At 49.0% G+C, this 11,912-nt stretch overlaps 2 protein-coding genes and 1 long non-coding RNA gene across 3 annotated transcripts; all 3 read left to right on the top strand.

Moving 5' to 3' along the window:
- The first annotated feature begins 1,765 nt into the window (after positions 1-1,765).
- Positions 1,766-4,398, top strand: LOC117850543 (uncharacterized). Its single transcript, XM_034732393.2, has 3 exons — positions 1,766-1,922; positions 2,033-3,884; positions 4,028-4,398. Exon 2 carries the CDS (start codon positions 2,056-2,058, stop codon positions 3,190-3,192), a length of 1,137 nt encoding a protein of 378 aa, XP_034588284.1. The 5' UTR covers positions 1,766-1,922; positions 2,033-2,055; the 3' UTR covers positions 3,193-3,884; positions 4,028-4,398.
- A 1,839-nt stretch (positions 4,399-6,237) lies between these two features.
- Positions 6,238-7,413, top strand: LOC117850900 (uncharacterized). The gene is made up of 2 exons (XR_004639389.2): positions 6,238-6,474; positions 7,118-7,413. It is a non-coding gene; the product is annotated as an uncharacterized lncRNA (long non-coding RNA).
- A 2,046-nt stretch (positions 7,414-9,459) lies between these two features.
- LOC117850438 (F-box protein At2g23160) lies at positions 9,460-11,149 on the top strand. The gene is made up of 2 exons (XM_034732264.2): positions 9,460-9,638; positions 9,747-11,149. The coding sequence occupies exon 2, from the start codon at positions 9,766-9,768 to the stop codon at positions 10,870-10,872; it is 1,107 nt and encodes a 368-aa protein (XP_034588155.1). The 5' UTR covers positions 9,460-9,638; positions 9,747-9,765; the 3' UTR covers positions 10,873-11,149.
- Positions 11,150-11,912: the final 763 nt, after the last annotated feature.

Genomic DNA, 11,912 nt, shown 5'->3' on the forward strand with positions numbered 1-11,912 from the left:
CGATTTCCTCCCGGACGTCGCCGGCTCATGGATCATCGTTGACAGCCGCGGCAGCCTCCTCTTGTTGTGTCACGCGGATTTGGTACCCTTTCCTGTAAAGTTCCGGGACATGGTCGTTTGTGAACCCCTGACCCGGCGCTACAGGAGGATCCATCCACCGCCAGACTTCGGGTGCTTCTTCTTGAAAAACTACCTCCTTGATGGCGAGGCCAATGAGGCAGGCGGTCGCATAAGCATGTCCAACTTCAGGGTGCTATGCATGTTCCAGCACGATGATGTCATGCAGGGTGCCTTGTACACAGTTGGCTCATCATGGAGCAAGAAGAAAATCGACCACATAGAGCCAAGCTTCAAGATCATATATCTTGTTGGCCGCGCGGGGGGGCTGCTGGTATTTCGTCCAAGGCAGGGCGCTGATCATCCTAGATGGCAGCACCGGCGATTTTTCCTCCTCTGAATTGCCACCCTTGGTGGACAATTGGTCGTCTCACGCATGGAATGTTGACTTCTTCATCACCAATGGTCAAGACGGCAAGCTGCGCATCTTCACCGTGGTTGATGACACCATGAAGGTGTTTATAAGGCTCGAAGGTGGCAAGTGGGTGCTAGAGAACAGGGTCTTGCTGTCGGAAGCAACCCGTGGCCTGCCAGGATACAAGCCTTCATTTTTCAGTGGTTGTCCTCGATACGTGTTGACGATTGGCACGGAATTTGTCATCCTTAAGGCCATGGAAGCGTGGACCTTCTCCATCAACCTCGAGACCATGGAGGTGGCGCCCGCCGTTGAGTACATGGGACTGTTGGTGTATGGGTGCGAGCTCCCATGGCCTCCTACTTTGCACGCCTGCCTTGATATGTATAGATGATGCACTGGGCTGGTATGCATACATATGTTTCTGTGATTTTGTGGTTTTAACTAACAAAGGGGGGGGCATTTATTTCTATGTATGATTCATCATTTGGTTTAGAAGATTGATGGGGGATGAAAAACTTTTGTGATAGATTCATGAATCTAGTAACTAATATGAATTTGACGGCTTAGTTGTTGTACACAGAATTGAAAGCAGCTTAGTTGTTGTACACAGAATTGAAAGCACAGCTTCCTATCTATAGATACAGAAATATGGTTTTAATGAGATTTTCACAGCATCATGCATGGACGATGGTCCCTTTAATCATGGTGTTTTTGGTAGAGAAAATGCACGGTATCAACAGTATCTGTGTTGTTGAGTGGTGGAGCCATGCATGGGCTACGAGGAGAAGGGAAAAATTGTACAAAATTTTATGTACTCGTGGAACATGCCGAGCACACACATTGCACGGCTAGCTGATGATCTCTCTCTTTCGTGCGCACAGTGGCTGACTGGCTTGCTGCGCACGCACACGAACCGCAGACGTGCACAAGAGTGTGAACCGTCGGTGTGCCTCATGCATGCATGCTAGATGACATGCACGTTTATGAAAAAGATGATCGATATAGGCCGCTTGGTTGCTGGCCACCGCCTGCCACGCCGCAGGTGGGGCGGCGCCATAGTGGGGTGGCAGCTGCTTGGTTGCTGTGCCACGAAAGCGACATCAGTTAAAAATGCTCTGCATTCTCGCCATAGCTTGTGGCGCCGATTTTCGGCGCCGCAACTTCGGCGGCAGCGTGTGGCTGGGAGCCAAACACGCCCGCCAAGCGGGTTTTCGCTTAATGGGCCTCAGCCCATCGAGTTGGTCACACACAGTCAAAGGCCTATTGGACCGGCCTATAGGCTTGATGTCTGATGTGGCCCAGTTTCTCACTCCACTCCACTCTTTCCCCTCCCCGACCCCCACTCCCCTCCGCCGGCGATAGCCAGGGCGGCTGCTCCTCCGCCGCCGGCGCGGGCACCGCGGGGCTCCTTCCCACTGCTGGCCGGCGGGGCTCAATCCCACCCAAGGTAACAACAGCGCTCCTCTCGCGCCCGGACTGTCGCCGAATTGCATCTCAGCGAACTTCAGCTTGTATTCTGGGGACCATTTTTCACCAAATCTCCCCCAATTTCGCTAGGTTTTGGTTCTGCGCGCGCCGCCATGGACATGAACGATGACATCCTGGGCCTCGTCCTCGAGCGGGTGAGCTCGCACGTCGCGCTCATCCGCGCCGCGGCCGTGTGCAGGCGGTGGCGCCGCGCCATCGCCGACGCCGCCTTCCTCCGCCGCTACCGCTCCCTCCACGCGCCCACCGCCGCCGGGTACTACCACAACTGCTACCCCCCGATCCGCTTCCACAGGGGTTCGGGTGGCCCGGCGTTTGTCCCTTCGTCGCCGCGGATGGTGGATGCCCGCCGCTTCTCCCTCGATTTCCTCCCGGGCGGCGCGTGGTCTTGGGATATCAAGGACAGCAGGGGCAGCCTCCTCCTGATGGATAGCCCGCTTGCCACAAGCGTCCCCTTCGGCTTCCGAGACCAGCTCGTCTGCGAGCCCTTGACACGGCGGTACAAGAGGATCCTTCCACCCACGGGCTTGGGCTTGGACAACAGGTGCAGCTTCGTGGCATCCTACCTCCTAGACGGCGAGGCCAGCGAGGCGGACGGCCTGATCAGCATGTCCAACTTCAGGGTGCTATGCACGTTCAGCCGTGGTGTTGTCACGCAGGCCGCCATGTTCGCTGTGAATTCTACGTGGAGCAAGAAGAGCATCGACCACATAGCTCCAAGTTCTGTGCTCTCACGGTTGTTTGGTCGCGGTGGTGATTCGTGGTACTTCTACGGTGGAGACAATACACTGATCAGTCTCGATGGCTCCACTGGCGAATTCTCTTCGTCGGTGTTGCCAGCCATCGAAGATTGGGATGTCCTCATATTGGGATCCCGATGCTTTGTCACTGACGGGCGAGATGGCAAGCCACGCATCTTCACCGTGGTCAAGAACACCATGAAGGTGTTTGCGAGGCTCAACGGCGGAGAGTGGACTTTGGATAAGAGAGTTTTGCTGTCGGAAGCAACACGTCGTCTGAAGGCATACCAGCCTTCTTCTTTCAGCCGTAGCCCAAGCATCCTGACAAGTGGTGCGGGGCTTGTTGTCCTTTCTCCACAGTATGGAGGGATATGGCCGTTCTCCATCGATCTTGACACCATGGATTCGGCTCCTGTGACACGTGACATGGGGAAGATGGTGTATCGGTGCGAGCTGCCATGGCCACCTGCTTTGCACACCTGTCTTTCATAGTCTATGCACTGTACTGGTATACATAAACACGCTTCTGTGATTTCACAGTTTTGATTAGCAAATGCAGTAACTGTGCTTTGGGGCTTAGAATTGTGCTGATGCATGTGCATGATCAGTTATTCAGTCGGTTTGATAGAAGTGGAAAGATATTGGTGGCATTGGATTGGCCACTGTGTATAGGTCTATCTGTAAAACTCAAAACAGTGTTTAAATCTGTTTCTTTCTATTATTTGCCACGGCTTAACTCACTCATTGGTCAATTTTGCAGAGACGAGGGTGTTTAATCTGCAAGTGGATGGAGACCCAGTAGCATGACAGCTGGTAGCAGGATGAGTTCTGTCTGCTGACTACTCTCAGGAGTGGATTTGTCGAAGAAAGGGGTTTCTGTGGTTATGTGATGTTGGCGTCTCAAATTGAGTCAAGGATTATATATGAACATGAGTTTGCTGTATGACTTCATGCATCCATTTGTGAGTGCCTGATCTACTAACCTTTGCAGTAGTGCTCTGTTTCGCTAGTGGAGTCGGGGGGCCAACCTGGCTGTCCAAAAATATGTCTGAATTTCTGTTCAGCTCTAGTATGCAATGCAACCAGAGAAAGCTCTTTATTTCTGATCGAGTGAACTGAAGAATTCCTACTTTTGACATGTGAGGGAGACTCTACTTTTGGAGAGAAGTGAGGAAGACATAACGGTAAGCATGGAAAGATATTGATGGCATTTGGATTGGCCGCTGTGTGTTGGTCTATCTGTAGAAGAAACTCGAAACACAGTGTTTGAATTTGTTTCTTCCTATCATTTGCCACTGCTTAACTCACTCACTGGTCAATTTTGCAGAGGCAGTGTTTAATCTGCAAGTGCATCGACACCCGGTAGCAGGACGGCTGGGAGCAGGATGAGTTTTGCTGTGTGTTTGCTGAGTCTACACGCAGGAGTGGACTTTTAGAGGAAGAGGTGTGATCTCTGCGATTCTGTGACGTTTGGCGTCACAAGTTGAGTATTCTGAACATTAGCTTGCTGTATGGTTGCATTTATCTCCTTGCCGAGTATTCTGGCTGATGGAACTGTACCTGATGTATTAACCTCTGCAGTAGTACTCTGTTTCGTAAGTGTGATTGGGGGTCACCCCTGGCTGCCCAAAACTGTGTGTGTATTTCTGTTCAACTGTTGCTACTATGCAATGCAACCAGAAAAAGGCTCTTTATTTCTGATGGAGCGAAACTGTGAAAGTGAACGGAAGAATTCATACTCTTGACACGTGAGGAACAGAGGAAGACATAACGATGGATATCCACCGACACACTCGGTTGGTCAGTTTTTTTATTAAAAAAAACAAAAAACTTGGACGAGATTTGCAGAGGTATCTAGTATTTTTTTTACACGAAGTGGAGTATCCAATAATCTCGCTGCACGTTTTGCTGCTACCTTGAGTGCTCTACTGGAAACAGAACACTGGTGGTGGTTTTTTCTGTACGAATCGATCCACGCTGGCCAGTGGTAGATTTTTTTTTTCGTTGCCAAAATTGTAGATTTTGAAAGAAAGGTCTTTAGGTAAAGATAAAAATCGTACAAACATAGATTCTATTGATTGGAATTGCAAAATCAGGTCCTCCAATTTTGATCCCAAAGTTGCAAAATCGGACGGATGACGCAATCGAGATTTTGACGAGGTGCTAAGCCCACTGAACTGGTTTACGTGGGCCGCGGCTCAAAGGCTAGTCGGCCCAACTCCTCAGACAAAGCCCACTCCCCTTCCCTTTCCCCGACTTCCTCGTCTCCAGTCTCCACCGCCGCGGCCGCTCGTCGTCTCCACCGCGCGCGGCGGCGCACCTCCTTCCCGCTACTGGCACGGCCCGCGATCCACTCCCGGTTCGAGTTACGTTCGTCTTGCATCCCCCATTCCTTGGGAATTCAGATCTCAGCGAACTTCGTTGTATTCTGGGATCCATTTTCACTGAATCTGCCCCAGTTTTGCTAGGGTTTTGCTTGCGCCGCCATGGACGTGAGCGACGACGTGCTGGGCCTCGTGCTCGAGCGGGTCGGCTCTCACGTCTCCCTCATCCGCGCCGCGGCCGTGTGCAGGCGGTGGCGCCGCGCCATCGCCGACGCCGCCTTCCTCCGCCGGCGACTACCACGACGGCTCCCCATTGCCATCTTTCAAGAAGGGTGTGGTTGCGAGAGGGAGCGAAGGACCTGTGATTGTCCCCTCTTCAACATCGAAGGTGGACGCACGCCACTTCTCCCTCGATTTCCTCCCGGACGGCGCGGGGTTTTGGAACATCCTGGACAGCCGCGGCAGCCTCCTGCTCATGAGTCGCAGGGGCTTCGAGCTCCCCTTCCTGGTCATGGCCGTCTGCGAGCCCCTCACGCGCCGCTGCAAAATTATCCCTCGACCGTCGATTTTCGACGATGGTTGCTTCTTCTTGGGATTCTACCTCGTTGATGGCTACACCAACAAGGCGGGCGGTCGCATCAGCATGTCCAACTTCAGGGTTAAGTGCATGCTCCAGTGTGATGGCGACACGCACACCGCCATGTTTACCGCGGCCAGTGACACAGACTTGCTTTGGAGCGAGAAGACCATCGACCGCAATGCACCAAGACGCAAGCTTTCGTGTGCCTTGGGCCATGCTGGGGGCTCTTAGTACTTCTACGTCCAGGGCAGAACTCTTGATCGTCTTAGACGGCAGCACCGGCTATTTCTCCTCCTCCGTGTTGCCTCCCTTGGAGGATTTGGATCTTCACGTATGGAGTTACAATTACAACGACTTCTTCATCACCAATGGTCGCGACGGCATGCCACACATCATTAATATGATTGGTGACACCATGAGGGTGTTCGCAAAGGTCGACGGCTGTGAGTGGCAAGGCCTGCAATTGCCAGTGTACCATCGTTGTTTGTTCAAAGTATTGACGAGGGGCCGGGTGCGGGGTTTGTTGTCCTGTCGCCGCAGTTTGGATAGACCGTGGTCACCGACAAGGCGGGTGGTTGCATTGGCATGTCCAACTAGGCAAGCAGCTGTATTCGCCAAGGGTGGCTAGTCAGGATCCACACCATGGAGCGAGAATTCCATCGACTACATTGCCCGAAGGTTGGAGAGCATGTGCTCCTTGGGGCACGCCGGTGGCTCATGGTACTTTTACACCAAAAGGCAGGACACTGATCGTCATGGATGGCTGCACCGGTGAGTTCTCACGCTCCCAGTTGCCGGTCACCGAGAATCGGGGCCGATGGTGTATCACTGCAAGCTCCCATGGCCACCTGCTCTGCACGCCCTGCAATGGTATATACATGCTTTAGTGATCTTATGGTTTTAATTTGCAAAAACACGGCATTATTTATTTTTGTGATTAAACATCCACATGACGGGTGGGGCGGTTGGGTGAAGCTTACCTGTTCGCTTCAGCTTATTCAGTCGGCTTATCAGCCACCAAACAGTGTTTTCCTCTCACAACAAATCAGCCGTTTCAGCTTTTCAGCCGGCTTATAAGCTGAAGCGAACAGGCCCTTGTTATGGCTTCATGAAGCTAATAATAGCTAGCAAAATGTTTATTGATTAGTCTGTCCGTAGAATTTTAACAGCTCAGCTCCCAATTTATAGGTATCCTCTCAAGATTAAGTTTTTGTTGTGTCTGTTTCTGATTTTTCTTTTGAAAAAAGTTTTCTCACTTAAAGTAATCTTTCAAGGAGATGGTGGAAAGGGCGTTTTTACTTGTCGATTACCAACAATGTGTAGAAGGTACTACAATTAAGTGTGCGCCTGGGCTTACAACTGTGCCCAGGAATGTGCATCAAAATTATAGTTGGTTAGTGCAGTTTGATAGAAGTGGGAAGATATTGCTGGCAGTGGACTGGGAAGCTGTGTTCTGGAATATGCTTCTTTTTCAAAATTGCCTGCGTAACTCACTCACTGTTCAATTTTGCAGAGAAACTAGGTGTTATATCAGCAAGTGGATGGACACCAGTAGCAACAATGGCTCGGAGCAGGATGAGTTTCGCCGTGTGTTTGTTGAATGTGCTGAGAGGTTGTCTTGTAGAAGGACGTGTGTTTCTGTGATGTTAGCATCAGAAATTCGAGCACAAAATGTTATCCGATTATCGACTTGCTGTAGGGTTGTATCCCTTTGTCGAGCTTCTGATGTGCTGAACCTCTGTACTACTGTAGTACTATTTCGTTAAGGCCCCGTTTGGGTCAAGGAATTGGAATCTATTTAATGGAGTAGGCTAATTTATGTTGGAATGTGGCATTCCACAACTTTCCAAAGTTTAGATATAAGCCTATCTTAAATTCATGGGGTGGGAGATGGAAATTGATTCTATAGATTATGGTTATTAGATGGAATTCAATTCTTATAGCACGCTCTTAGACTCGCTTCTCTATAGTAGAAGTGCAGCATACAAGTATCTCTCCCATATCACCAACTATAATATACAACTATATTCTACATACAATTATATTAGCTTAATTAATTTGTGTCTAAATTATGATTATTAGGATGGAATTCAATTCCAATGATCCAAACGGGGCCTAATGGAATTGTGGGGGGAACCCTGGCTATATGTATATTTCCGCTCCTCAAGTGTTGTAAGTTTGCATGCATTTTTTCTAAGTAGAGAAAGGTCTTAAGTTGTGGAGTCTGAACTGGAAAATTCGTGCTTGAGGCAATGCTGAGAATCGGTGCCTGAAAACGCTGCTTCCTTCAATTGACCAGCCTCGACCATTGATCTTCGATCCGATGGCTCTTTCCTTATCTTCTTACTTGATCGAGCATGTATGCTATTTTCTTCTCCGCTGGTTTTATGTGTGCTGATGAATGTGCATCAGTTATTCAGTTGGTTGGTTATGGTTAGTGCAGTTTGGTAAAAGTTGGAAGATATTTGGTGGCAGTTGAATTGGCTGCTGCATTTTGGTGTATCCATTATAATCTTTAAAACTCAAAACATAGCATGTTTCCGGAATCTGTTTGTTTTTCAACTTTGCCTCTGCATAACTCACTCACTGGCCAATTTTGCAGAGGAATGAGTCGTTTCATCAGCAAGTGGATGGGCACCAGTAGCAGCGATGGCTGGGAGCAGGATGAGTTTCTCGATGTGTTCACTGAGTGTACTCTGAGAAGTGAAGTGGTAGGACAGAAGATTTTTCTGCGATGTTAGCGTCAGACACTCGAGTGCACAACGGTATCTGAACACTGACTTGCTGTAGGGTTTATACATTGTACCTCAAGCACAATGTTTCGTTGATGGAACTGCGTTGTGGCAACCCTGGCTATCGAATAATATATGTACATTTTCTGTTCCAGGTGTTAACTACTAGTTTACATACATATTTGCAACCATGCATAGCTTATTAACTTTTGATGGAATCTGAACATCAGATTCCTGGCTATGAGGAAGATATCTAGCTGGAAGAACTTGCAACATTTGGTCGAGGGGAATCCTATACAGGTGGTCGACCGACCGGAAGCTGAGGCCTGGCAGTCCACAACAGCCCAAATCGAATGACCTACAGACCGGGAATATAGTAGGTAAGAATTTTAAAGGGCATTCCATTGCTTGCTATCTTCAGTTATCAGTCACAACCAAATGATCAAAGTCAACAGAATGAAGTACCAACCGGGAATATAGTAGGTGAGAATTTTAAAGGACATCGACAGCCTAAGGGCTCAAGGTCTTCTCTTTGTTGTCCTTCTGCTTCCGCTTATCAGTTATCATGAGGCGGATGCAGTAGCAGTACCCATACATGTTTTCAATCAGAAGAATTAGACTCTGTATAATCTATACACGGTTGAAATCTTCCCTAGTCATTTTCCATAAAGATAACAGTGCAGTGGGAACATCCGTGGTCAAAAACTGAACACAGATGCATCAATACACACATTCACAGCGCTATGCTGTGCAAGTTTGCCATCCAATTTACCGTTTTATTAGTAGGATATAATTCAGAGCTCACCACTTCTTACCACTCAGATTTGATTAGACCTTTTTGTTTTTCCGGCACTATAAGATTTCATTAGATCTGAAGCAACATTGTACTACCTGTTTAAAAGTGTTGACCCATAACATCTGTTTGTTTTATAGCACCGAGGCATCTCATCAGATCAGTGGTCATGATCTGCATTATTGCCTGCCCCCATTTTGATTATTTTGGTTATCTGCCTGTCTTATCGTTTAAATTAACTAATGAACTTGTTTCAAAGACTTGACCGAAACCCATTTTTTTTTCAGCTTTGACATAGAGGCATCTCATCAGGTTGGTGCGAAAATTATGTATAAGAAGGCACAAGCATCACACAAAGAAAGATGCACTCAAATGTTGTGGATCCTCAATATCAGCAAGAAGCAATGAACTGATGAAAATCCCTGAATTCCCAATTGCATAGAGAGCAGGCGTCTTCTGGGCTAGCTTAGCTGCTCTGGTGTGCCGGGAGGTCCTCGTGGTCACTTAGGGTACGCAAATCAACAACACCATCCATCATTGCAGATCTCTTCCTTCTTCGTCTCGCCGCTTGCATCTTGAGTTGCTGACCTGCCCTTCATTCGCATCTAATTTCTCAGAACTTGTTGTGTCCTCGAGATGGTGAAGGGGAGGAGGTCCAAGAGACGGAGGTGCCCGGCGGCCAGCCTCACCGATGACCTCATTGTCGAGATCCTCTCTCGCCTCCCTGCCAGGTCGGTCTGCCGCTTCAGGTGCGTGTCCACGGCCTGGCGGGACCTCATCTACGCCAACCACAGGAAGCTCCCCCAGACCCTGGCTGGCTTCTTCACCATGCACGACGGTGAGGGCTCGATGAGCTCAGTTCCACATTTCACCAATGTTTCGGGCAGAGACGGCCCTTTGGTCCCCTCCTCATTTGAGTTCCTGCCAAACCGCGTCTACCTTCAACACTCTTGCAATGGACTTGTCCTTTTGAGCTACTGGCCCAACCAACCCGATGACCTCTATTGCTTCGTGTGTAATCCGGCCACGAAGAAATGGATGCAATTGCCGGGCTTCCTTTTTGGAGGCAGGTGTTGGGGTTTAAGTCTGGGTTTCGACCCCATTGCCTCACCCCACTTCTACGTGTTTCAGCTCTTTGAAGACTATCGTAACTTGGTCGCCGGAGTGCAGGTATATTCATCCGAGACAGGACAAACAGTTGGTGAGGAGACTGAATGGGACAATAGAGTAATTGGCCGTTGTGCTCCTTTTTCAGTGAGTGTCTTTCTGAATGGATGTCAACATTATCTGACCTATGATCCTGCTATAGCTGTGGTGGACACTCGGGGGAAATTACGCCGGAGCATACCTGTTCCTGACAACAAGGACGATGGTTTCATCCACCAGTCTCAGGGCCGTTTGTACTATGCCAATTTTGAGGCAGATGATGAGGATGAGGTGGTTCGGCTAGTGGTTTATGTTCTTGAGGACTATGACAACCAGCAATGGACATTGAAGCATTCAGCTGAAGCAGAATATGTTCTTGGGCGGACAAGTTCTAACCTTTTCCGGGACTTTGAGTTGGTCGCAATTCATCCCGACTGTAACATCATCTTCTACACTGTTGGGTGGGATAAGACACTCATGTCCTATGATATGGACCGTCGGCGGGTTCAGGTGATCTGCACTCTTGGGCAGGACACTCGGGAGCGGTATCTGCCGTACGTGCCATCGTTTTCGGAGTTGCAAGCCTTGCACGCATGACACCATTTTATAGCAAGTGGCGGGGCCTCAATAGGACTCAGATACATATGATACGAAGGTGTTGGGCCTGTTCGCTTCAGCTTATTCAGCCGGCTTATCAGCCACCAAACAGTATTTTCCTCTCACAACAAATCAGCCGTTTCAGCTTTTCAGCCGGCTTAACGACTGCTAGTGGGTAACTTGTCTTTCGTTACTGGAATGATGAGTTAGCAACCCAAGAGAACCGTTGTCATTTTTTCTGCTACCTGCAAAAGCTCGTCGTCTTCAAGAGTCTCAACTGAATAATTCCTCCTGCCTGAACCATGGAAGTGTGCACCTGCAGGTAAAGGGCATTGGACGGATGACGAAGCTTCCATGGCCGCCATTGCCATATCCGTGTAGAATGTAGTGGTTTCAGTTCGTGGTAAGCGCAGTTCCACAAAACTGAATTTTACTCCTAACTGGCGCCGGAGTGAATTTACCTCCTAAGGGCGGCGTGCTTTCAGAGTGTATTTTCTTTGTAAGAAGTTGTTGTACAGAATGGTGTCTGAATTTACCTCCTAACTTGTGACGTTGCAAGTTGCGGCTCTTTTATTGAGTACCTGATGGATTCAACGTCTAGATCTCCCTGTTTCATTGATGCAAGTAGCCTTGACCCTTGAGTGAGAAAAAAATCCTTCTCTTTTTTTGAAGAGGTGCTACTGTCGGCGGTTCTTGGAACCATCGCGTAGACCTTATTTTTCTTGCTTGCTTTTGTTTCTCATTAGGGTTAGGAGGGAAATGCATAAAATGATATTGTTATTTTAGAGGAAGAACATGATTACCATCAGAGGGGGCATCACCCAAGCCAATTTTTTTTTTTTATAACCACAAGCCAATCTGACTGAGGTAAGGCGTGCTGGTTTCAAGAAGGCCTAGATTAGTCAGGATCCGGTTAGTGAGTGGGCCAGATCTTTGCCGGCAAGGCAAATGCAAAGCGCCAGAGCCCAACCCACTCTGGCTCTGCGACGGGGATGGTGCACGCGCGCACGCCACAAGACACGCACTCAGTTTGTTGCAGT

Source organism: Setaria viridis, chromosome 3, assembly GCF_005286985.2.
Source record: "Setaria viridis chromosome 3, Setaria_viridis_v4.0, whole genome shotgun sequence".
Lineage (NCBI taxonomy): Eukaryota > Viridiplantae > Streptophyta > Magnoliopsida > Poales > Poaceae > Setaria > Setaria viridis.